Raw genomic sequence first — 26,488 nt, 5'->3', positions numbered from 1 at the left:
GAGTTTATTGTGGTAGACTCCGCAGAAATCCTATCTTGTTCTTATTCCATTTTTTTTCTAATTCAGGTTCCTCTGCTTAATTATTTGGGCAGCATTTAGTACTTAGTGATTGTTAGCCTTCGAACTTGCATGGTTTTTGAATGCGATTAACATTGCATATACCTTTTGTGCTCTCCGGACTATGGGAAAGGCCTCTCTTGTAAATACTTGAATCTGGGATCTGCAAAAAGAATCTTGTGTCTTGGTTGAAATGTCTGTTTCTTGACCTATATAAATGTATCTTCTCAGGCATATGGTCGTGAATTATTGGAAGCTCGTGAATGGTGCTTGAAATATAGGAGAACTGGAAAGGATGCTGAGCTTAATCAGGTAAGTATTGCCCGTCTGTAAGAGGCATCAGTAATATAATTTTTTCCCTACTTATATTTATGTTGCTGCCTGTCTCTTTCTTTCTTTTTTCTCCAGGCATGGGATTTGTATTATCATGTTTTTAGACGAATAGATAAACAGCTTCCCAGTCTTACTACTCTGGACTTGCAGGCAAGAATTGCATATGTTGTCTGGTAGTTCCAGTGAAGTTTTTGCTGCACTTATTTTTAGTACCTCTAACTATTTTCTTATTTTACTGAATTGTCAGTCTGTTTCGCCTGAGTTGCTGAAATGTCATAATTTGGAGCTTGCTGTGCCTGGAACATACCGTGCAGGTAATTCTTTTTCAGAAACTTGGCAATTATTTTCACTGTGTACCTAAGCTGGGGCTGCAACAGACTTGGATTAATTGTATTATGATATCAAGTAATTGTTAACTATTAGTTCGTTGATACTAGCAGATGCACGAAATAAGCTTTGCTAGCTGACCGGGGCTTATTTGGGAGCTAACTATTTCAGTCATCAATAGTGGCTTGTACCAGTCACATGCTACAAACATTTTGGTTCTTTTTGCCTCTAGTTAGTTGATACCTAAGTTTAAAATGATTGGGTATTGAAAGAAAAGCATGACATCCCATTCTACTCTTTCTTCTCTTGTCAACCTCAACTTTCAAAGTCAGCAGCTCATACCTAATGTGGTACTCTCAATCAGAGACATACCATGATATCTAAGCTATGATCTGTGTGTGAATTTTCACAATCATATGATTGTTGCATGCATGTATTCAAGAAGTGCAGAAGTTTTCACTCTTTGTAATGCACATGTTGGAAACAAGTATGCATGTTTTCTGGCTGTTATCATGTTCCTAGTAATTGTGTTTTGTAATTTCAGATGCACCGGTGGTGACAATTGCTTCATTTGCACCCCAACTTGTGGTGATTACGTCTAAACAGAGACCTAGAAAGCTGACAATTCATGGAAGTGATGGGGAGGATCATGCCTTCCTGCTGAAGGGTCATGAGGATTTACGGCAAGATGAACGTGTCATGCAGGTAAATGTTGTTGCTTATTGAATTCACTATGTGAATTTTTGTTGATGCTTTTGTGATTTAGATATTGGATTGACTTGAATATGGAAGTTCTACTCCCTGTAACTTTAGACATTAATATATGTTTGTGTAAAAGAAAATGAGGAGTTTGTCATAGTTTCAACAAGAAGCCTTATCCTACCAAGTTGGGGTTGATAATTTAGAACTTGCAGTGCTCCAGTTGATAGTAGTATCATAGATTTAGCTAATAGATTTTGAGTAGAAATGACATATGATCAAACTATGAATCCTTTCCATGGCTCTAACTCGTTGTTTATGTTTGCTTGCACTTTTACATCGTGAGGCTATATATGTTGAACTGTATAAACTGCAATTGTTGTCTGATTTGTATTGATTATTATCATTTCTGGGGTAATTTAGTACTGTTTTTGGTTAGGATATTTCTTAATATATATATATATATATATATATATATATATATATATATATATAGATAGATAGAGAGAGAGAGAGAGAGAGAGAGAGAGAGAGATGGATTAGTCTACATTGAGTGTAGCCAAGTCTGAATCTGGTCATGTCTGCCGCTGTTTGATCAGCGCATATCTTGAGGCATCTAAGCAACCGTTAACAGGTTCGTTGCTTCAGGAGAGAGAGAGAGAAGCATTGACTAATGGGATGGGACACACCGCCTGCGCCTATGCCCATCCCTCGGGATGCATGCCTATGTATGTGTGTCTGTGCATATAATTCTTTCCAAACTTTGATGTGATCAATGTTAAATATCAAAACTTATTTTGGATGCAGTAGTTGAAGAAGTGTAGCTTTCTGGTTTGTGCCATTGATCAATACTTCAGAATCATTTTATGTTTTTATTGTCAATTTACCATCATTATTACAATGTTAATAGTGAAATAATCAGCAGAAGCTAATTTTATGATGTCATCATAGCTTTTTGGGTTGGTAAATACTCTCCTGGAGAACTCAAGAAAAACAGCAGAAAAAGATCTTTCCATTCAACGTTATGCCGTCATTCCCTTGTCTCCAAACAGTGGCTTAATTGGCTGGGTTCCAAACTGTGACACACTACACCACCTGATTCGTGAATACAGAGATGCCAGAAAGGTTTGTTACATTCACTGATTAGTTTTCACCAATTCAGTTTACTTACTGGACTTCATTTGATTGCAGATCTTCTTGAATCAAGAAAATAGACTTATGCTAGCTTTTGCACCGGACTATGATCACTTGCCGCTGATAGCGAAGGTGGAAGTGTTTGAGAATGCATTGCAGAACACTGAAGGAAATGATCTGGCAAAGGTTTTTTTCGACTTACTAAATATGTTCTTTTATTAAAACTATGATCTTGCCAGAAATCGTTGGAGGCACACATTGAACTTGCATGTAGTTTATTGTCATATGAAATTCCCTCTTGCGCCTATGGTGATTGTGATGATTCTGTAGGTTTTGTGGCTAAAAAGCCGAACTTCTGAAGTTTGGCTGGATCGCCGGACAAATTATACAAGAAGTTTGGCTGTCATGAGTATGGTATGCATTTTTTCTTTTCATAATTACAGACGTTGGATGGGGTTCTCTCAGCGCTTTTCTTATGCCATGGAATGTTTCTTATTGAGGTACTTAATGTTTTCCAGGTTGGTTACCTTCTTGGATTAGGGGACCGACATCCCAGTAATCTTATGTTGCATCGCTACAGGTACCATAAAAATCTTTTCTCCTGCTTTTCAAATGGAACCAGCAGTGAGTACATTGCTTGGAACTCTAGTGCAAGTGAAACTAACATTTCTTTTTTCAGTGGTAAAATATTGCATATTGATTTTGGAGACTGTTTTGAGGCCTCGATGAATCGGGAAAAGTTCCCTGAAAAGGTTAGTGACTAAATATGCTAATTAGTGCCATCCTTATATTTCATGTTTAAGTTCTTTTCATTGGTAACCTTGGCTGAATCCTATTACCTGCTATCGCAGTTTTGAGATATGGCAACTATATAATTTTAAAAATTGTATGGGCAGGTTCCATTTCGTTTGACTAGAATGCTTGTGAAGGCTATGGAAGTTAGTGGTATTGAAGGCAATTTCAGATCAACATGTGAAAATGTCATGCAAGTTCTCCGAACAAACAAGGACAGTGTCATGGCTATGATGGAGGTAACAAAATATGCTATTTTATTCTGACTGGCTTTCTTAAGTACATTGTTCAAATGCAGAATCTCTAATCGAACTGTCATAATTGTTTGTCAAAATACGTACATGCATGTGTTTGCTTGTGGTACGCTTGTGTATTTATGTTAGTTGTCTTGGAGAACTGATCAATAAGAAGTGGAAAACGTTTTTCAGTGTACTGTTTTTTCATGGATTGATTAATATGTAAACAAGTTGAGGAATTGTACTCTTATTTTTTGCCATTGAACGTTGCATCCAGATATGCAGTTAACAAAATTGATTAATATGCAAATCTTCTACCAGGTGCTATTAGTCTCATGCTTGCTTGATTTCAGGCCTTTGTGCACGACCCTCTTATAAACTGGCGTCTCTTCAATTTTAACGAAGTTCCTCAAATGTCGAATGTTGTGAGCACCCATGTCCACCCAGTTGTAAATAGTGAGGAATCTGCACCTAATAGAGAGCTTGCTCAACCTCTTCGTGGGGCTCGTGAAAGGGAGCTACTTCAGGTGGCTTTTAGTTTCCCTCATTAAAATGTTTTATGGTTAAATTCTGAATTTCTTATAGTGCCCTTCTTTGTTTAATTGGATGTCTACAGGCAGTCAACCAACTTGGTGATGCTAATGAGGTTCTAAATGAGCGTGCTTTAGTGGTTATGGCTCGGATGAGTAATAAACTAACAGGCCGAGACTTTTCTTCTGGGTCATCTGTGTCGGGCACTGCCAGCTCTATCCCGCATGCAGCAGATCATGGTACCCTCATGTCTGGAGATACACGTGAAGTTGAACATGGTCTATCTGTGAAACTTCAGGTTCAAAAGCTCATCATACAAGCAACATCACACGAGAATTTGTGTCAGAACTATGTTGGGTATGCATTCAGTAGAATTTACTGATATCAACAGTCAGTCTATGATGTTGAATCCCTGTGTGTGTCTGTGTCCCTAATTTTTAAAATTTTCTGGTCGTTTCATGGTAGCATGTTATGAGTACTAATTTCATAAGCTGCAAAAGCAAAAGGAAATTTAAGTGAAAATTGAAGAAGTGATTGTTAGATAATGTAGACATAAAATGTAAATTCTTAATAAAATAGGATGGCAATTAGGTTTACTGAAGAATCTCTCTCTCTCTCTCTCTCTCTCTCTTTGTTGGGATTTGCATATAGCTGGCTTTGAAGGGAACCTTGGTAGTTTCATTTTTCACAGTTTGTCCTCCCACAAGTAAGCATGCAATTCCGATCCAACTATTTTTTTGTAAGCATGCATTAAAAAGGGAGAAAGTGATTTTGATCCTTTGGATGAGGATTCCTGACTTCCATATATTCCCCTATATTCTTTTTAGGAACTTGCTAGTAGCTTCACAAAAAAGAAGCTTGCATCACAGTATTTTGAATTGGGTTATCCATATGATATATGTCCATTGAGTGAGGATCATTCAGAAATCTTTGCGAAGGGACTTACCACTTTGCATCTCTATGGGAAGTTTTGACCATTAAATTCAACATCTATAAGTAAGCATCTGTCTTTTTTATTGGTTAATATATTTAATATTTTGACATGCTTTTCAGAAGTAGTTGTCAACCTGACATAATTCTTAATAGAAATGATCGGTTTACTATAGTTATAAGGCCAGATGACATGTAGATGCTAAGGGTACTTAAATTTTGAAAAAAAAAAAGGAATTAGTCTACTTGAAAGTCTTATTCACAAATCTCTAAAATTGTTTCTGAACCTGTGGGAAATAGTGTATTGAGGGTGTTAGTCAATGTAAGAGCTGTGCATTAGGTAAAGCTCTGTTTCCCATATCATCCCTAAGATGCTTTGAGTGATTCACAAGAAGGAATAGTAATTCGTTAGCGGGTGAAAATCTTAGATCAGATGTCTATGCATGCTCTTTAGTTCATCCAAAAAAAAGTTTTACCTGTTTGCTCTCCAGTGTTTTATGCCTTTCTCTGTGTTTTTTCAGGTGGTGTCCCTTCTGGTGATCTGCTGCAGTTTTGTAAACTTTGTACATAAGCTTGTATGTATCAATCTTACTGGGTATGGATTTTGTTTTTGACATTATTGTAACATATGTAAGCAAGCAGAGCCTCAAAAGGTTCGGTTGTAATCATTGCATTTCTCTGACAATATAAAGATGTTATTCATTGTGGAGGATATATTTACCAGTTTCACCTTTGTTGATTATCAAGAATGGTGCGCACTGCATGGCATTTTCTTACTAATTGTTATTGTTTGGGAGGATGCCTTTTCTTCTATTGGTGAGCATAAATTAACCTAGATTTAGTGTTTGGCTGTCAGTGCAACAGAAGCTTGTGGTCTGCTATAGCCAGATCATCCCAAACGTGTGCTTCCCCTTAAAAGTATCGCCAAGACTGAAAATACTGCAGGTGCTGACCTAGGAGACCACTGTTCTTGAAATTGCTTATAAATCTAACAGGTATTCGTTGCCAGGGCGACCGGAACCCCTTGATATACATTTTAAGTGTGTTCGCTGCTCTTTCAACGAGGACTCGATCATTTCAACTGCGACTAATGGTTAGACCATGGGTTGCTCCCTTTAATTTCTCAAAGGTTGGGCAGCCAGCATGAATAAATGGATCTAAAACGTTTTAAGAGTGTTCGGTGCTCCTTCAACAAAGACTTGATTAGCTTTTAGTGTGGCATATGGACATTTCAGAAGCATTTTGGGTTCTATGTATACATTAAGAAAAAAAAGGGATCTATATCAACTATGTCAATATCTGTCTGTCATTTTTGTTATGTCTGTGAATTTGGAAAACCATGTTGGAATATTGAATTTTGATTCCACCTTGATTGTAAGCTGTCGGGATATATTGAGATCTACATAGCATTAGTTTTTGTGGATGCTTATGCATGGAAGTTATATACAGGCCCTCTATGATTACGAATTGCAGACTTTAATATTGTTTTCTCCTTATTTGAATTGAGTTTATTGCTTAATTTTCTATATTTGCAAATCGAAGTCATTAGAAGGCATGAGATCCACGTACCACATCATGATGTCATTGCTAGTGTTAGATTTTAGTTGTCCTCCATGACAGCTGAGCTTGTCAAGGTGATGAAAGAGGTTGCTAGATGTAAATTTGTAGATTGAGCGGAAGGTTTGGATGCTTCAGGTCGAATACATCCCTTAGAGTCAACAAACTAGTTGAGGAAGACTACCAACTGTTAGTTTTTAATTTAGTTTCTCAGCAGCTACGTGCCTGATTTCTCGCAAGAACATTCAGTGGATTGTTGCAGTCCATCAACTCCTTGCTTCTAGAGCTTTAAACCTTTCAATGCTAATTTTTAACTCATCTAATGATGACTGAAACTGATATGGGAAACCATTTAGGAACTAGCTAATTGTTATCTTCTATAAGTGATGCTTAATATTTCTATGCGTTTTTCGGAGAAACGCATCACTAGAACAACATAGGACGACTCGTGTCGCTTCTGCACGGATTGGAAACCGATGTAGCAAGTGCATCAAAATGCATGCTGGTGATTATGAAAAATTCAGTATGGAATCTAAAGATTTTTCCACATCTGTAGTCTGATCTTTAGACCAGTCAAGATAAAATATCCTTTGACTCTCCGAAAGCTAAGTTCATCAGCACAGACCAAAGTGGAATACTAGGTCTTTCAGAAGGGTTATATGCCGTTCATCTGTAGTAGAATTATTCCCATCCTCTTCTTTATACACAATAATTGCATCATATCTTATCCAACTGATTCAAACCACGGATATGTTATCAACTAAGCATAGATTTTGTGTCTGATTCTCGACCCTTTTCAGCACAGCAACGCCAACAGAATTCTATCACTTTAATGGAAAGGTTGAAGAATTCTTGTTGTTTGGTCTTCTGGCTTCATACGTCTCTCAGCTTATTCCTGAGGACGCATAGCCATAAAAAGATCTTCCTACCCCCTCCCTTTAGAGGATCAAAGGATTAGAAGATCGGCCATCTTGCCCTTTGTTCCAAGATTCCCTAAAACGTGGTTCGCATGCACCGCTAGTTTTGGCAGACCAGACACCAAGGATTCAACTCTACTGCTATATGAACTATGCATGGCTCTGTTGAACAGCCTCCAGAAACAAGTTAATAGGTCTTTCCCAGTGAGGGGTTCAGATAGTTGTCACCATAGAGTATATTGGATATCTCCTTTTCCTTCCACGGTTTTTGAAGTCCTTATAGATAGAATATATGGTGGATATTTCCAAATTGATGGTCTTAGGGAAATTCCGTTCAGATAAATTGATACGAAGACAGTCTTCGGGTAGCTCCAACTCGGAGGGGAGGACCGCCTAACTGAGAAAAAAGATATCAACCTCTGGAGATAGATAGGAGGGGAATCCACAGTCATTGCTTTGATGGAGATGGGCATGAGATGATAAGGATTCTCCATGTCAGCAGTAATGTGGATCCTACCACTGTTGCACTTCGAGTCCTTTTCATTGGTGGGGCTGTATTCCCAGCCAATAACCACCTCATCAACTTGTTTGACAGGATCAGCTCTTTTCATGGGTCCAAACCTGCCACACCTTTGGAAAGGGGAGAACCTCATGCACTCGAGTCTTCAGAAGATACCCATTATGATGAGCTTCTGAGGTTGTCAATGAAGGATCATAGCTTGTCCACGCAGTGTGCTGTTTCTTTTTCCTCTTCTAATGCCAGTTATCTGCACTACTCTATAACAATAATACTATTTATCTGTAAAAGCGGTGCCTGCTTTTTTTTCCCTCGAATGCTAACCTCGAGAAAGCGAAAGAGATGCAGTGGTTTCAGTTTATTATGACAATTATCTGACTTCAGACATTATAAATCCCATTTTTAGGACGGCATGCATCAATAGCTTGCTGTTGGATTTGTGCAGTAATATGTAGCTAAAATCAACTACATTGCAAAGAACGCTCGTATAGCGGTTTGTTTGCAGCTGTCCTAATTTCTAAGAAATGCAGTAGAGCAGTTCTAGATTACTTTGCCGCGATCCCTCTGGTCGGCCCTTTTGCCTCCAACTTCAGAGGAGATACTTTGATGGATCTTTTGGAGTGGGAATATTATAAAGGTTCAGCAACTTGAAGAACCAGCATGGTCCCGGGGACCGAGGTTCATGGCCGAAGCTGATGTCTCATTCTAGAAAGATTTCATGTAAGATTCTGAGCCGATATGATCAGAAACCGAAATCTCCTCCTCCTCATAGCTGTCCACCACGTGGCACAAGCACATTAGTGCGTCACACGTTTGGGATGTGATATGAAGTGCCAAATTTCTTTGTTCCATGTGCGGCACGCCAGCTGCCAAGAGAGACTTCAGGTCTCGATTTTTCTGATCCACCATCGTTAGTGTCAAGAGTTGATTTCTTCTTCTAGATTTGATTCTTATATTTGGATGGATGGATAGATACGGATAATATTCGAAAACTTTTTTCTTTCTTTTTTGCTGAGGCATTTGTCTTATACATGTCGTATACGAATACACCCAAAAATGTCAAAAGATAACAAGTCCTATAGTGCACCGGATAATCCCATTTTCCCTAGCCACAAAATCTCCCCATAATGGTTAGCCACATATGAGACTATCTAGTCTGCTGCCCTATTAGCCTTACGATATACGTGCTTTATTTGCAAGGCATCGAAAGCCACTTTCATAATCAAAAATTGCACCGCCAATCCTTAGCATACATTATTTTCGATTATTGTCACGTGTCTGGAAACAGCATGGTTCTAATATCCCTCAACATAATGGCATATTATCCTGAAGTCCTCCCCTCTAATAATTACATAGATCCAAACACCTAGTTGATGCCATGGGATGCATTGTAATTGGTCGTTGGGTAGGACGGTTGTCGAAGAATATGGCTTATTTTCTTAAGCAGTAGCACAATATGTTGTCTTGATTAGTCAAAAAGATGGAGAATTAAGCACCAACACCAACTTTTTACACAATATGTTGTCCTGATTAGTCAATAAATAAGATGGAGAATTAAGCACCATCACCAACTTTCTACTAACCTCAACGACACATCTCGTAAACATAGTCACAACATACTTTAAATTACTGAAATAAAAAAGCTCCAAACATTTAATCATGACTTTTTCCTCGACTAGATGATTCTCTAAATACAAAAATGAATGATCAGAACTATTAGATGGTTCATGAGTTGTTCATAACTTATAAAAGAAACAATCATAAGTTACAAATTGGCGATGGTGGTGAATCATAAATTGTTCATGAGCTCTACAAAAGATACTCATTGTTCGCAATCATTTTATCATCCTTGGCTCTTTGCATGGGTATACTAATAACTTTACAATTTTATTTCTGTAAACTTTTCTAAATTCAAAATGTTTGAAATCTATTCAAGCCTCTTTTTTTTTTTTTTTTGTCTGAGCCACTACTCAGAAGATCAGGGCTTAGTATAATCATTTATTGAGACAAGGGCAGATGCATCCCTTCTTTTAAGAATGGCAGGTGCTGAGCATCCAAATCGAGATTAGGTGGTAAATCTTTTCAAACTTCTGATAGACTTTTCTGCACTTTTTTTTTTTCTGAATTTCAAATTTTTGTTCTCTTGTTAAATCATCTAGGTTTATAAACTTGCGACCATGACAGGAAGTCCCATCTTAACTAATACAACAAATAACCACATCAACACTACAATCCGATGAAATCATATTCCGCATCAAGTGCAAAACAAGACAACAACGAGTTCCTTGCGCATGAAAAAAAACAAAAAACTCAATGACTGGTTGGATCACACTGGTAACATGTGGTCATGAGATCCAATCCAAAGTACTGAGGCCAGCGATGAACGATTTGAAACATAGTATAGGTACGTTGTGTCAGCCCTTGGGGTGTCAGTACTTCACTAGAAGGCTGAAAAAGGACTATCTTTTAGTCCTACGGCAAAAAGATTAACTTAACCTTATGGGTCATGTCCATTTCATGTCATATGACTCTCAGAAGGAAAGAGGGGAGCAATCCAAATCTTGTTCTCAATCCGAATCCCTATTCCTGTTTGCTGGAAAAGAGAAAGAGATGGCGTACAAAAAAGCTGAGCCAGTAATATTCCCTTTGTAAGGGGAATTTAGGTTTATCTGGGTTAAGCGGCATCTTTATGCTTAATACAGAACGAAGTTTATCATGCTTTATCTTTGTAAAAGCTTATCCCTGCAACAAGGTACAATTGCCTGAAATTTTACGTTTCAAGGAGGCAGAGAAAACGAGAAATCCAAGAGAAGCCATCGACCGGCTTGTTCTTCCTCATTCTAAATTTTAAGGCAAGCATACATTTCCTTCTTAAAATAATTTACTTTATCCCAGAAATATATAGAGATTACCTGTCTCCAGGCTAAAGGATCAATAAGAAAAAGTTCCCCTCCTAACATTTTTGTTGTGAGCTAAATTTCCTGACAAGATCTTATTGCCAGGTAATGACATCGTCCATAATATTTTTATTTATTAGTGTGATTCTATATCAATCAATATTAATTTTATTTGTATAAACATAATCTTATTAAAGTGATTTTAAGGATCAAATAATAACTTATATGAGCCAATAATATTTTTGATTGTCAGTGTTATTTTATATTGGACTACATTATTTTTCTTTTATGGAGCTTATTTGCGAGTATATATAACCCACGTAATGTACTAAATATTGTGGGGCGGAGAAATAAAATTATTTTTTTTTCTTTTTTTGTTTTTTCTATTTTTTTTGGAAATATGTTAACAGATAGAGACAATTAGTAAGACTGTCCTTGCATGAAAAACGAGGCGAGCTTTCTGAGCTAATGAGCACTCGGAAAGCATCCATCCAACCATCCATCCAACTCGCTGCTTAGAATGACTTCTATACCGGGATAAGCAGCTTCCAGGTAGCAGGGCGTGTAAGCTAGTTGGCATCTCGTATCAAAAAGCAAATATATGACAAGATAATTACCAAGAGGAAGAAAAATCATTTGAAGTGGCTTAGATGTGTGTGGAGCACAGCTCAAGATCAAAACATCCGTACCGAAGTTTTTTTCGGATGAAATGAAGCTATCTAATGAGTTCCAAGTGATAATATTCCGTGGAGCTCGCATCATAAGAACTCATTACGAATTAGCATCCATGCAGGCATTCCGAATTCCGAATTGATGGGATAAAGTTTATTAAAGCGAAGAAAAAAGAGATGATTCCACTGGATGGGAGACAAAAAGAGATGGATGGTTCGTTCCCCCAATCCCTCCCTAAGACTACAAGCTGAGATGATTCCTCTCAGCTATTTTGATTCTTCCCCACCCCCTCGCACACATCAAACTCGTATACTTCATCTTGTGGCTCTCGATCGAACTAGCGACACCTTATTCTAACTTCCTTTTCCAAGTATTATTCGCCACCTTGGCTCCATCCCATCACCCCCACAAACCTCTTGCTTATAAGAAGCACCCTCGGCTGCTGCTTTTCCGCTCATATTAATTAAGCCTCCACAACTCCCTCTCCTTCTTCCCCCTCTCTTCGGCCCATAAAAAAAAAAAGCCTCCGTCGCCCTTTCCAAGTTTTAAGGACTACTCTGCTTCTCTCCCTTTTTTTGCGACCCCCCTGGTTGGTATCGAAGATGGCATCAGGATCGCTCCCTTGCAGCTCGGGCTCGTCATGGACCCCAAAGCAGAACAAGCTCTTCGAGCGAGCCCTGGCGGTGTACGACAAGGACACGCCGGACCGCTGGCAGAACGTTGCGCGAGCGGTCGGGGGGAAGTCCGCCGAGGAGGTGAAGCGACACTACGAGCTGCTCGTTGAGGACCTCAAGCACATCGAGTCAGGCCAGGTGCCATTCCCCAACTACTACACTATTACGTCCTCCGGCAGCGATGAGGAGCAGAGGTAGCCAAGCAGCACTGCATTCCTCGCTCCTTCTATCACCGTTTCTCTCGCCATTATATTCCTTCCTATACTTAATTCCCTTCAACCTTTTTATTTGCGTCATAAAAAGATTTGGAGACTTTGGATAAAGGAGTAGCTTTCAAACAACTCAATGACCCAACTTGAAGGTTCTGTTTTGTTTATAAATTCTAAAACGGACTCTCTGTTCCCACTTTCTTCCATGTATTCTTCTTCTTGCAGCATGTTGGCCGCCTTTATTTATTTATTTTCTTCTTCTTCAGCACTGAAGAATGATGCTTTTAGATGGAATAGTTGTCGCGGGGAAAAAGATTCAACTCCTTTTCTTTCGTTTTAAATGAATTAAACTTGAGTATGAACAGTAGTTTTCAGTTGGGCAGAAGGCCAACCACAAGTCCCAAGTTGAGATTCTTGTTTTTTTTTTTTGTGTGAGACCCAAGCTTATGACTGACTGACCCAAGCTTTTTGAATATTCTCTTCCCTTTCACGCTGATTTACAGGGGCTTGTAGCCCTTTAATTTTTTTCTACCCATGTTCTCTTGCTGTCTTGCTGGAAAGGTTTTGTATTATATTACTCTCTTTTTTGCTTCCCAACAGTGCCAAAACTGTGTATAGTTTGACCGTTTGCTATGATTGTTGAATGGTATTTTTCGCACTCTTTTGCAGGCTAAGCTACCTCAAGCTTAACTGAAACAGAGACTAGAAGGAAGCATCCAAGCGTATCAAGTAACAGGGCCGTTTGAAAACAGGTTTGAGCCAAGAACCATGACGCATATAACTGATAGCAAGCAACTCCTTTAGTCTTGTTTCAATCTATATGTTTCTTCTCTTCAAGATATCCATCCTTATGCGTATGCTTATGCAAAGGCTGTGATGAATAGGTGGGCTGGTCTTCTTATTAGATGTCCTCGTTTCTTAATGGAAGTTTGTTTAAATGTAATTCTATCTACCCTCCTATGGCATGAAAAACCTGCATGGATTATCCTTTTTTTTTCCCTTTTTCTTTTGAAGGGGAGGGAGGGCTACAAGAGCCACCACATAGATTATCTTTATTTTCTCTTATATCTCATTCCATGACTATTTTTTTTCAGAGAAAAATATATATCTTGCACGACTAAGACTCCTCAGTTGATCAGAAGGGAGTATCATGTGGATTTTTGCATATAACAGCAACAACTCCTTGATCTATAAAAGTTTAGAACATAGAAAAATTAGTGTTCTGCAGCTTTCTAGATGTCCTCGTTGAAGCTACCACCTACAATTTAAGACTAGAACAAGCAGGCCATCGACAAAAACGAAAAAAAAGAAAGAATATGCTTTTAGTTTAAAGAGCCATGTACGATTCGCACCAATCAAAGATTTTCATCAAAAAAAAATAGAGAAAAGGACTGAAAGTCTGTTGACCTGGCCTCCCCCTTCGCAAGTAGCACAGTACTACAGCGCCTAAACTTTCTTCTCCCACAACAATGACAAATGCTAAATTTGATATGTTACTGGATTAGCTTTTATGTAGTTCTATTGCAAACATGAAAAGATAAAATTGCACCTGGACACTATAATCAGATAAAATTAGCCCAACGTATAGAGAGCGTGCAATGTGAAGCTCGGATTGCAATGTAGAAAATGCTCTAAGGATGGCTAGAATTTGCAATTGAAAACTACTTTGCTCAAATTCTCTCAGAAAGTTTATGTGAATTCATTTTTTTCACTAAATCCCAAAAGACAGTCCGTACTTTGGCTCATATTAACTAGTGCCCTTGATGAATCTTAAGACTGGTGCCAAGGAACTGAGTTCAAATCCACTCGTCACCTCCATTTTTTGACGAAGTTTCCCTGTCATGGTTCTAAGAAAAGAAAACAAACTCCATGCATAATTCTGAAAAAAAATCAGTTTGGTTTTACGCTCTTTTCCGTCCCACGAAAAATCCGATTTATACCCATTTCACAGCAGATTTACACCTTCCCGTCCTGGTTTTTAAAAAGGAAAAAGAAAAAAGTCCATGTATAATATTGAAAAATCAGATTTACTTACAATTGTTTTCCAGCATCTTGTGACAAAATATATGTCAAAATTTTATATCTCCAATCTTACTTAATAAACGTGCTCATGCTTGTATCTAGGTGCTTTCTACTTAGGCTGCACCCCACGAGATGAGCCTCGCAAGGAGTTTCCATATTAAGTTTAGAAACCTCCAAAATTCGCCCTGTAACCAACTTTTGCATGCACCACTGGATCAGCAATCTCAAAAAAGATTTGTGCCATCATCTTGATATGGCTTCATAAGAAAGACATAAAAGAAAATATGTTGTGAATGGTGCTATTTTTTCCTTTCTTTCAACAAAAAGAGCAGTGAAAGGTTGTCAAGGCCTTGATTTTGAGCTTAAAACAGCTTGGAGCGAAGAAAAGATCAACTCGATTTATATTTATATTTTTACTAGTAATGGGAGCATACAAGGCATATTAAAAAAATAAGTAAATAAATTAAAAAAATAAGAGAAAAAGAAAAGAAAAATACAAGGACAATAAATGGATAGATATTTTCTTTTTGAAAAAATAAAGTCCAATTAGTTTGATAAGTCCAGAAGAAGTCATGTATAGATGAGCCGAACAAGCAAACAAAGACACATGGATTATATATTTAACTTCTTCTTTTTTCGAAGTAAAAAAGAGAAACTAAAAATATTCTTAGTCCATTTGACAGAAAAAATCTTAATCAGTAATATTCTATTTTTCGCATTTAATAATATAGTATGGATTATCAACATGCGCAACAATCACGTATCTCACAATCATTATACAAGAAAATTCTGGCTTAGACTGAAAGCTATAGCAAGGAAATGCTGAGCATTTTGTTCTTCTTTGTATTAGAGGCCTTTCATACATGAAAACAAGGTAACCATCAGGAAATGGTAATAAAGTGATAGAATAAAGAACTGCTGTATTGCTGGTTGGGCCAGAAAGAATTCTGATAAACAAGAATTGAGAGCCACCAATAGCTCAGCAAGTCAACTGGGAATTAGAGGCTACATAGCATAGCAACAAGAGTGAATGACACTTGAGACATGAGAAATTCAAATCCTCTGAAAACAAAGATGATTTATATACTAAATTTACGTCGAGATATTCAATGTTTTCATATCAACCACCAGCCTCAAAACTTAAAAAGATTAACTACATCGATGATAGAAAGATAAAGACACGCCGCCAAACAAACACTAGCATCTGCAAAAAGGCTAACTGAAAATAAGCTGCATTTGTGGACAAAGGCAATCCCTAAAAAATCTCCTTGGACAGACAGACAGAGAGACATCAACCTATTTCACAGTATACGCTAACCACTGTAATCTACACCATCTTATGCCCCTTCATAGCTAAATCCAAAATATTACTTCATTAACTTTCATCGAGCGCTTAATCTGATATCCTACAACTGTTCATATTTTACAAAAAGATATATTACCTTTACCCATATTAGTAATTTCCAAGACACATATTAAAATGTGTAAAGGAGGGAAGCTCCTAAAAAACCACAAAACAGAAGATTTGCAATTGAGCCTACTCCTTCCCTGCTTGGCTTTCTCCCTTCCTTAATTTCAGAGCTATTCCAACTGCCCCTGTTCCTATGAATGTTAGCAAATGGGAAAGAGCTGCAGGGAATTTGGCAAGTGCTCTCGCTCTCCTTTTCATTATTTCATATAAGTCAAAAGATCTAGTTGCATGCAGATCACAAGATAGGACAGTAAGACAAACATAAGAAGACTTTTCCAACAATCATGCAGCTGACTCATTTTTTTTGTTTAACTTCCATAGAGCGTTTGCTCTTAAAATTTATGATAAAAACACTCCTGTGTTACAGAACTCCATTCACACTAATTCACCTAATTTGCATTAGGCAAGTAAATTATGGTCCAAAATTTCCCTCAAGTTTCATCTCTTTTACACTGCTAACATGCTACAGTTTCTTATGGAACCTCATGAAAACCTTAAAGCTTCACCTCTTCTCATCATAAGTAGCAAATTGTGAGTTGGTCATTCATCAAAACCTTTATCACAGAAATCGCCTGTTGGAGATTCAATCTGTCTGAACAACCAATGAAAGAATCAATCTTTTACCCTTTAGTGACTCACATGTTGCGCATTTCACTGACATTTGAAAATCCACGACCTGTACGGGCTTGTTAAGCTAATAATTCTCAATTTTGTTGCCGCACCTAAAAACCCATTCAGAAAAAATTCTGCATCCAAATGCGATGAATGAATTCTTTGTCTATCCTATTCTGCATCCAAATCAGATGACTGCTTTCTCTGTTCATCCTACACAAACCTGAACTTTCATACCATCTCTTAAGAATTAGAGGATTTCAGGAGAAAAGGATGAAACACAGAAACACATAAAGAGGCTTCACTGCAGACTGAGTTAAGTACGATTGATGATGGTTAGTTTACATATTTGATCCACAGACATAATTGTGGAAGCCAAGAATAACCTTTGGACCCCCTCAACTTGAATATTATTGCACATACACCATCCTACACTTCAAAAAACATTATTTAGATCATTCAAGTTACTTTTTATTTGCAATCTGCCAATTTCGTCCATCTCCGTCAACAAGGTTTCAGTAAAAGACTCATGTGGCCATTGCATGAAACTTAAAATCTACTGTGGGAGTAACAATGAGGAAGGCTACTTCAAATTGTATGAATAGCGGCACTAAATATTTGGACGGATAATTGAAGGGCAGTGTTACCAGCAATGCTATTTGGGGTATACACAAGCCGGGAGGATGCATTAATTGGAGAGCAGAGTGTGGTTGAGGAAAAATTGGTGGAAGTTTTCATGGACTATGTGGGAAGGTTATAGCAACAGGAGACAAAGAGAAAGGAGGAGGATTTTGAAGGACGAATAGGCGAGGCACACCAAGCTCCCAATCAATGGCGATGGTGGCGACGTAAGAGGGGCTAGAATGGGTGTTTGCTCGTTGCATCATCAACGATTTTGAGAGTAGACAGCCAGTAGCAGTAATGGTGAACAAAGGGACTTGAGCAACTTTAGCAAAAAGATGACAATGGTTGGGAAGTGTTAGCAGCAAATTCGGTGACTGGAGGGAAGTGTTGGCAATGATACATTAGAAGTTGGTCGAGGGTGCAAGAGAATATCAATAAGAGGGTATATGTATATTAGCCGTTGGTCTCGGAAGCAACAATGATGAGAATGACATGGATAGAGAGCAGAGAAGAGGGAAGGTGCGAGAGGCACCTGCATGATGGGGCTAATAAAAGAATACCAATGAGAGGGTATTTTTATTATTTGCGAATAACGGCCAACAGCATCACAAGGGATATGGACGGAAGGGGCAGATTGCAACAAAATGTAACTTGAAAAACTACAGATGAAAGCTTATTCCATCTCTCCAGCTACAATTGAACATATTCCAGTGATATCACTATGCAAAAGCTGCTAAATAGCTTGGACTAAAGACAGAGATCATTGCCCTCTTTAGTCCTATTTATATTAGCCTTATCATGCATCTCCCTCATGCAATAATCTAATAAAATCATTTAGGTAGAGGTGAGAAGCAATGCCAGCGACAAACGCACAAACACACACAAAAGAGAGAGAGGATTGCATTAAAAAATTTTGGTCTTCTTGTACATTACCATTAGTTATACTATGACGGTAGCATCACAGAACCATGAAAAATGACATACCAAAAGAAGTTATATATAGAACAAGAGATCATAAATGAAATTGAGCTAATGCTTGGCAGCAATGTTTCTTCAATAGATATGACACACCTGTGAACGGAAGGAGGAGAAAAAACAGCACCTCTGTCCCCCTTCTCCATCCATCGATCGAAGAACACTATTCAAAAGTCCTTCCTTTTTTCTTCCAAAAAGTTTCAAAGGTTTCATCTCATCGCCCATCACCTTTACAAGAAACAGAGAACATAGAGAACCAAAACAGCGACAGATCCCCAGTTCTTATAGCCTACGGAGAACGTCATCTAACCCGGTCGCAGAGTCGCCGGCGCCGCCGTCGTAGTGGTTGAGGAAGAGCGCTCTCACCATCCCATTCACCGCCACAATGACGTACCCCTCGGAGCGGACACCGAAGCCCTCGACCCCTCCCCTGAGGTCGAGCGCCATGCCGAGCGCCGTCGCCATCTGGGCGTCTGGGTCCGACAGCATCATCACGCCGCCCTCCGCCGCCCCCAGCTGCTCTCCCCACGCCCGCATCACGTACACGTCGTTCGCCGCCACGCACGCCACCAGCACTGTCCCGGCGGCACAGCGCCCCTTCGCTCTCATATCCACCGCCTTCTTCACCAGCCTCTCCGGCGACAGACGGATGGCGGCCCCGCTGCCGCCGCCGCGGCGCCCCCACCGAGGGCGCGGCGGAAGGGCGAAAGCCCCGGGTACGGCCATGATGACGGCCTTCCCGGCGCGGGTGAGCTCCGCAAGGGAGACCGTGCGGACGGCGCCGCCGCGGTCGAGGTAGGAGAGGGCGGCGTCGGGGAGGCGGTCGCCGACGGAAACGGTGGCCGAAGAAGGGGCGACGACGGCAGCGCGCGGGGGGCGGAGGAGGGGGTGGGGTCGGGGGCCGGGGAGGCCGTAGAGGCTGAGGAGAGAGGAGCGGTGGGAGCGGGGAAGGGAGGATTGGGGGTTCCAGGAGGCGAAGATGGGGCGGGCGGGAGTGGTAGAGAGGGAGGCGGAGAACGCCGCAGTGGACGTCGCTGCCGGCGACGATGACGACGACGGCGGCGGTGGCGAGGAGGAGGACGACGGAGGGAAGTCGCGGGCAGCAGCAAAGGTGGCGGCGATGTTGTTGACGGAGGCAGCCATCGTCACCCTCGACTCTTTCGCCGGGCGCCGGTCTGGGGTTTAAATGGAAGGGTTCAAAGGATTCGATAAAGGAACATCACAGCACACATCCTTTCTGGCAAACAGTTTTTAACAACGTAATATGAATAAGGTGGACCCTACAAAATTTAAATGATCGGACCGCTGGATTACATAATTTTGATGTACGGTTCCAGAAACATCTCCGCCGTACGTTTTTATATTTTTTTTTCTTGTTTAATTTAAGAGAGGAATTAAGTGAAGAACAGCTGTTTTGTGACTTCTGGCTTTCCTTATTTATTAATTAAAGTTGACGCTTGCGGATATCCAAGGCGGCTAGGATCTTGCCACGTGCACTGAACCCCGGAGATGTGCACCGAACCGGGTCCGACTCAGTCGACACATGCTTCTGGGTTGGCAACTTTGCACTCAGCGAGCGGGCAAAAGAATTCGCGGTGGGATCATACACCAGTTGCTTTGAGAGCCGTGCAAATGGATGATTGATGAACTTTGGAGTGCTTTGAGAGGTGTGTGCTGGGCGAAAGGCACGACGGCGACCCAAATTCACGGGCCACCACCCCGGCCAACACGCAGAACTTACATTGGCCAGTATGATGTACTGCCTGCGAGCCACGTAAAGCGGAAGCACTTGGAAATGATGCGTGGTGCAAGCCCCATGAAAGTTGTTTGAAGGGAAGAAGACAACTCTGGTTCAAACGGATGGGTTTTACTGTCGCCTTGCAGTCTTTTTTGATGGTAACTTTCGGCTTGCACTCAGTCACCTAGCATAGCACGTTGAGCTTAATTAGAGAGTGCCTTTTCAGTAGTCTCTTCTTGCATCTCAACTCCAGGATATGGAACATCCTTCGGACATACTATGACATCAACTCTGCACTACAGCTTTCTTAGAGGTAGGTGGTATTTACAGTAGGCAGGCAACTTGGTTTGTGTTTTCTTGTCATGCAGCATCTCATGTTACTCCAGGATATTTCGAGCACTTGAAGTCGCTCTATGCAATATAACAACCTCATGATCATGGAGTATATATACATTGCTTTGTTACGAGTTTATGTCCCGCTAATTTGACTTTTGGTCAGTAGTTTCCAAAATTTTATCATAGCACCAAAACAATGTGCTTCCTCTAAATGAATTAAGGATTAGGTATATCATACTACCATGATTTCTAAGAACCCCTAATTAGAGGGAACAAACACATTAATCAGTATTTCAAGAGGTTAAATGGTCAGATAATTCGCTTCCCCTCCAAGACAATAAATGAGATGAGAGGTTTGTAATATACCAGCAGAAATTGAGAAACAAATTAATGGGCAAAATTTTTATGGATCACAATTATCAATTTCCAAGGGAGGATGTACAGGTACCATATTTCCAGTATGTGGCATTATAGAAGGATTCCTGCCTACTTTCTACTACACCGTTCATGGATCGGATGGCTGTGCCTGTATTAGGGTTGGTAAAGCTAAAAAAGCTTTATTACCAGAAGAGGGCAAAGAGAACAATTCAAGGTGGTGAGATTGGTTCCTTTTTTTTTTCAAGGGCATGAAAAATTGACTTCAGCCTGAAAAACTCATTTTCCTTCATTCTATGGGCTTAATTCATTGCTCAGTTAGTTAAAGGTAGGAGGACACAAAAATCAGGTTACGATGGCAGATCTAGAGAAAAATTAATTTCTTCATGTGCTAGAAGAGATCAAACACTGGAAGGTGGTCCATCAACATTCACCAAGTCAGCAACACAAACTCATTGGGCAAAGTTGCAAACCAGTGTAAGCTACAAAGTACAAACACTCGTACAATGCTGATTTGAATTTGTTAATCATCGATACAACTCGACTCTAACAAAATACACGCAGAGATGAGAAACAGTTCGTAATCAGATATAGGTTCATGTGTCTTTATGTTTTTCCACATCTCTCCTATATCAATTGAGAACCTCAAGCATTATAATTTAACAAATCTCATGCACAATGCAGTAAAATAAGCAAATAAATAAGAAAAAAATTACCTTTGGCCAACTTTGCTATTATTGCACATACACCATCCTGCACTTCAAAAAGCATTATTTAGATCATTCAAGTTACTTTTTATTTGCAATCTGCCACTTTCGTCCATCTCCATCAACATGGTTTCAGTAAAAGACTCATGCGGCCATTGCATGAAACTTAAAATCTACGGTGGGAGTAACAACGAGGAAGGCTACTTCATATTGTATGAATAGAGGCACTACATATTTGGACGGATAATTGAAGGGCAGTGTTACCAGCGATGCTATTTGGAGGGGCTAGACTGGGTGTTTGCTCGTTGCATCGTCAACGATTTTGAGAGTAGACATGCATGGTGGGGCTAATAAAAGAATAACAATGAGAGTGTATTTTCATTATTTGCGAATAACTGCCAACGGCATCATAAGGGAGATGGACGGAAGGGGCAGATTGCAACAAAAAGCAACTTGAAAAACTACAGATGAAAGCTTATTCCATCTCTCCAGTTACAGAACATATTCCAGTGATATCATTATGCAAAAGCTGCTAAATAGCTTGGACTAAAGACAGAGATCATTGCCCTCTTTAGCCCTATTTATATTAGTCTTATCATACATCTCCCTCATAAAATCATTTAGGCGGAGGTGAGAAGCAATGTCAGCTACAAACACACACACACACACACACAAAAGAGAGAAGATTGCTTCAAAAAATTTTGGTCTTCTTGTACGTTTACCATTGGTTATACTATGACGGTAGCATCACAGAACCATGTTATACGCGTGTTTTCATGTCATTAATGACATGCCAAAAGAAGTTATATATAGAACAAGAGATCATACATGAAATTTAGCTAATGCTTGGCAGCAGTGTTTCTTCAATAGCTATAAAAACAGCACCTCTGTCCCCTTTCTCCATCCATTGATAGAAGAACACTATTCAAAAGTCCTTCCTTTTTTCTTCCAAAAAGTTTCGAAGGTTTCATCTCATCGCCCATCACCTTTACAAGAAACAGAGAACATAAAGAACCAAAACAGAGACAGATCCCCAGTTCTTATAGCCTACGGAGAACGTCATCTAACTCGGTCGCAGACTCTCCGGCGCCGCCGTCGTAGTGGTTGAGGAAGAGCGCTCTCACCATCCCATTCACCGCCACAATGACGTACCCCTCGGAGCGGATACCGAAGCCCTCGTCCCCTCCCCTGAGGTCGAGCGCCATTCCGAGCGCCGTCGCCATCTGGGCGTCCGGGTCCGACAGCATCATCACGCCGCCCTCCGCCGCCCCCAGCTGCTCTCCCCACGCTCGCATCACGTACACGTCGTTCGCCGCCACGCACGCCACCAGCACTGTCCCGGCGGCACCGCCCCCCTTCGCCCTCATATCCGCCGCCTTCTTCACCAACCTCTCCGGCGACAGATGGATAGAGGCCACGATGCCGCCGCCGCGGCGCCACCACCGAGGGCGCGGCGGAGGGGCGAAGGCCCCGGGTACGGCCATGATGACGGCCTTACCGGCGCGGGTGAGCTCCGCAAGGGAGACCGTGCGGACGGCGCCGCCGCGGTCGAGGTAGGAGAGGGCGGCGTCGGGGAGGCGGTCGCCGAGGGAGACGGTGGCCGAAGAAGGGGCGACGACGGCAGCGCGCGGGGGGGCAGGGTCGGGGCCCGGGGAGGCCGTAGAGGCTGAGGAGAGAGGAGCGGTGGGAGCGGGGAAGGGAGGATTGGGGGTTCCGGAAGCCGAAGATGGGGCGGGCGGGAGTGGTTGAGAGGGAGGCGGAGAACGCCACAGTGGACGTCGATGCCGGCGACGACGACGACGACGGCGCAGCGGTGCCGAGGAGGACGTCGACGGAGGGAAGTCGCTGCCGGCAGCAAAGGTGGCGGCGATGTTGTTGACGGGGGCAGCCATCGTCACCCTCTCTGACTCTTTTCGAAGGGCGCCGGTCTGGGGTTTAAATGGAAGGGTTCAAAGGATTCGATAAAAAAGCATCACAGCACACATCCTTTCTGGCAAACAGTTTTTAACAATGTAATATGAATAAGGTGGACCCTACAAAATTTAAAAGATGGGACCGCGGGATAAGACTGGAGGGGACATAATTATATGCTCTGATACATGGTTTCAGTTTTGATGTACGATTTCGGAAACATCTCCGCCGTACGTTTTATATACATTTTTTTCCTTGTCTAATTTAAGCGAGGAATTAAGTGAGGAATAGCTGTTTTATGACTTCTGGCTTTCCTTATTTATTAATTAAAGTTGACGGTGTTTCCCAAGCTGCGGATATCCAAGGCAGCTAGGATCTTGCCACGTGCACTGAACCCCGGAGATGTGCACCGAACCGGGTCCGACTCAGTCGACACATGCTTCTGGGTCGGCAACTTTGCATTCACCAAGCATGCAAAAGAATTCGCTGTAGGATCACACAATGGTTGCTTTGAGAGCCGTGCAAAGGATGGTTGATGAACTTTGGAGTGCTTTGAGAGCCGTGTGCTGGGCACGACGGCGACCCAAATTCACGGGCCACCACCCCGGCCAACATGCAGAACTTACATTAATTGGCTAGTATGATGAACCGCCTGCGAGCCACGTAAAGCGGAGGCCCTTGGAAATGATGCGTGGTGCAAGCCCCATGAAAGTTGTTTGAGGGAAAGAAGAGAATGACCTACCTGGGTGCTCTTTCTTCCTTGTGACATCATGAGTGTGTAAACCCCGTGAAAAAGACACAACTCTGGTTCAAACGGAAGGGTTTTACTGTCGCCTTCCAGTCTTTTTTGATGGTAACTTTCGGCTTGCACTCAGTCACCTAGCATAGCACGTTGAGCTTAATTAGAGGGTGTCTTTTCAGTAGTCTCTTCTTGCATCTCAACTCCAGGATATGGAACATCCTTCGGACATACTATGACATCGACTCTGCACTACAGCTTGCTTAGAGGTAGGTGGTATTTACAGTAGGCAGGCAACTTGGTTTGTGTTTTCTTGTCATGCAGCATCTCATGTCACTCCAGGATATTTCGAGTACATGAAGTCGCTCTGTGCAATATAACAATCTCATGATCATGGAGTATATATATATTGCTTTGTTACGAGTTTATATGACGCTAACTTGGATTTTGGTTAGTACCTTCCTAAATTTTATCATAGCACCAAAACAATGTGCTTCCTCTTTCTAGTTTCCTTCCTATGAATAAAGAGGCTTCCAAACCATAACACCTCTTCCGCCAATGATTTTGCCCACCAAAGCAACGGGCAAACTTGCTAGTTTCATCCTTTTTCTTTTCTTTTCTTTTCGTTGGATGCTGAAGGTGCATGGGAAAGTCTATCAACCATTTCGTTAGTTTCATCAATATCTACACCGGCGTTCTTTCTTTAATTTGTTTTTTCTTTTTTCTTGGTTTTACGTAATTCAGTTAACAAGTTAGATGATGACAAATTGAAGCATATAAAATTGACTTTTTATCAGGAAAATAAAGGTCACCAGTTTACTTATTTTCTCCACACAAAGGCCTATTGTAGAGATATATGATGTCTAAGGAGGTGAAAATGGAAGAAGCAATCCTGTTAAAATCTAGATTCCAGCTTTTTTTTAAAAAAAACAAAATTAAAGCATTTTGTTTTTTTTAAAAAAAATCTTCTGGCTGAGCTATGTTGTTCGAATGGTAAGACCATTTTAACCTCTTGCGATCCTGACACACGAAACTGCGATCGCTTGTGGAACTAAATTTCCTTCATTATGTTAAAAGGCCATGCACAACTTGGGTTGAAACCATTTACCAAAAGCGTTCAGTAAGCTCCAGCTATGGATCCCTACAACATCCACAAGCCTCATGATCATGGTTAAAACAAAATTCCAGAAAAAGTTCTGCTTGCTTACATTAAAGGAGTAAAAAGGATATCATGTCATAAGAACTATAGGAACAAAACAAGTCATATGCATTTTTAAATTAAAGATTAAGTTGATATTAATTAGACTGGAATGTATGGAATGCTAGATAAATAGGTATCAAACATAAAAAATACACCATACTGAGCAAGTGATGTAAGTAATGGATTAAATTGGGCATCGAATGTTTACTCAAAAAAAAAAGGGGGTGAGGTATTGAATGAAGCAACATGAGGAAGGCCTTGAGGTATCCCGCCCACCTCAATTAGGAGCAAGTGATGGAGAAAAACAAAATTTAGGCTAGTCAACCACAAAAAGAAAATGCAGCATAATATGACAAGAGGCTTTTAACCACGGTACTTTCCAAAGGCCTTTAAGTCCTTTTACCTATGGCTGGTGCGGTAAATAATGTTTTGGAAATGAAAAGGATAGCAAGTTCGGTAATTATTTTGAATGTCAAGGGCTTTTTCGAAGTCCCATTCCCCTACCTCGGCCTGAATGCTTGCCCCGGTATCACACAGAGAGAGAGAGAGAGAGAGAGAGTGACGGCGGCGAGCTCGACCGAGAGGAGCTGGCCGACCTCGTAGTCGCCGTCAAGTTCACCGACAAGCAGCTCACACCATCCTAGACAAGATCTTCCGCACCTACGCGCGACTCCACCATTCCCGGCCCTAGCCTCACACTCGATGCATGGCCGGCCTCTGACACACCCATGATGCCGACGCCGGCGGTGTCGACGGCGGCTTCCAAGTCCTCCCTCCCTCCTCCTCCTCCTCCTCCTCCTCCTCCATCGCCGTCGCTTCCCCCGATCCCAACCACTGGATCATCTTCGAGTCATGATCTCGGCTCTAGCCCCCGGCTCCACCACCCCCGCCAATCTAAAGCCCCCTTCGGCAAGTCCCCTCCGCCAATTCTCCTACCACCACCGCTTCCTTCTCTCTCCACCACAAGCTCGACCAACAAAATCTGCAGCGCCCTCCTCTCCCACCCAACCACCTGCCTCCTCCTCTACCACCTCCACTCCCTCCTTCCTCTCGGACGCCGCTGCGCCGCCTCTACCCACACCTAGACCTCCGGGCTCCGGGGAAGAAAAAGTTTCATAAAAAATAAAAATAAATAAAAATAATAAAAAATAGCAGCAAATTATTCTTATTTAATGGATGGTTAATTTTTTTATTTTTTATATAAAAATAATAAAAGTGCACCTTAGCACGAATTTTACAATGATATCCAGATATTATGAATTTATTCCAACAGAGTGCTGTTATTATATAAACAT

The 26,488-nt window shown here is 41.0% G+C and overlaps 3 protein-coding genes and 1 pseudogene across 6 annotated transcripts in view; 2 read left to right on the top strand and 2 right to left on the bottom strand.

Moving 5' to 3' along the window:
• TOR (target of rapamycin) overlaps nt 1-5,753 on the top strand; it is a 60,023-nt gene extending 54,270 nt beyond the window's left edge. For 2 of the 3 annotated variants that reach the window (XM_039127048.3, XM_088701897.2), the window contains 13 exons: nt 289-369; nt 466-540; nt 638-704; nt 1,262-1,422; nt 2,368-2,541; nt 2,608-2,736; nt 2,881-2,964; nt 3,069-3,130; nt 3,230-3,302; nt 3,447-3,581; nt 3,932-4,105; nt 4,195-4,466; nt 5,561-5,753. In XM_039127048.3, the coding sequence (XP_038982976.1) occupies nt 289-369; nt 466-540; nt 638-704; nt 1,262-1,422; nt 2,368-2,541; nt 2,608-2,736; nt 2,881-2,964; nt 3,069-3,130; nt 3,230-3,302; nt 3,447-3,581; nt 3,932-4,105; nt 4,195-4,466; nt 5,561-5,579 (1,506 nt within the window). In that variant the 3' untranslated portion in view covers nt 5,580-5,753. Of the gene's footprint in view, nt 1-288; nt 370-465; nt 541-637; nt 705-1,261; nt 1,423-2,367; nt 2,542-2,607; nt 2,737-2,880; nt 2,965-3,068; nt 3,131-3,229; nt 3,303-3,446; nt 3,582-3,899; nt 4,106-4,194; nt 4,467-5,560 lie in introns of all 3 variants that reach the window. The other variant, XR_015967579.2, reaches the window with a different exon arrangement.
• A 5,591-nt stretch (nt 5,754-11,344) lies between these two features.
• LOC103702005 (protein RADIALIS-like 5) lies at nt 11,345-13,599 on the top strand. Of its 2 annotated transcripts, none has more exons than XM_008784268.5 (2): nt 11,345-12,411; nt 13,152-13,599. In XM_008784268.5, the coding sequence occupies exons 1-2, from the start codon at nt 12,202-12,204 to the stop codon at nt 13,170-13,172; spliced, it is 231 nt and encodes a 76-aa protein (XP_008782490.1). In that variant the 5' UTR covers nt 11,345-12,201; the 3' UTR covers nt 13,173-13,599. The 2 variants fall into 2 exon arrangements, with proteins under 2 accessions (XP_008782490.1, XP_008782489.4); XM_008784267.5 differs by having other exon boundaries at nt 11,373-12,467; nt 13,152-13,467.
• A 4,486-nt stretch (nt 13,600-18,085) lies between these two features.
• LOC103702064 (peroxiredoxin-2E-1, chloroplastic-like) lies at nt 18,086-19,336 on the bottom strand. Its single transcript, XM_008784351.3, has one exon. It carries the CDS (start codon nt 19,327-19,329, stop codon nt 18,469-18,471), a length of 861 nt encoding a protein of 286 aa, XP_008782573.1. The 5' UTR covers nt 19,330-19,336; the 3' UTR covers nt 18,086-18,468.
• A 2,850-nt stretch (nt 19,337-22,186) lies between these two features.
• On the bottom strand, nt 22,187-25,161 carry LOC120111149 (peroxiredoxin-2E-2, chloroplastic-like; annotated as a pseudogene).
• Between the last annotated feature and the right edge of the window lie 1,327 nt (nt 25,162-26,488).

The sequence above is a fragment of the Phoenix dactylifera genome, chromosome 7 (assembly GCF_051530095.1).
Source record: "Phoenix dactylifera cultivar Ajwa chromosome 7, Ajwa_hap1_PhDact_Kaust_v1.1, whole genome shotgun sequence".
Classification (NCBI taxonomy): Eukaryota; Viridiplantae; Streptophyta; class Magnoliopsida; order Arecales; family Arecaceae; genus Phoenix; species Phoenix dactylifera.
The sequence above is the reverse complement of the archived record's forward strand: the minus strand, read 5'-3'. Positions and strand labels throughout refer to the sequence as shown.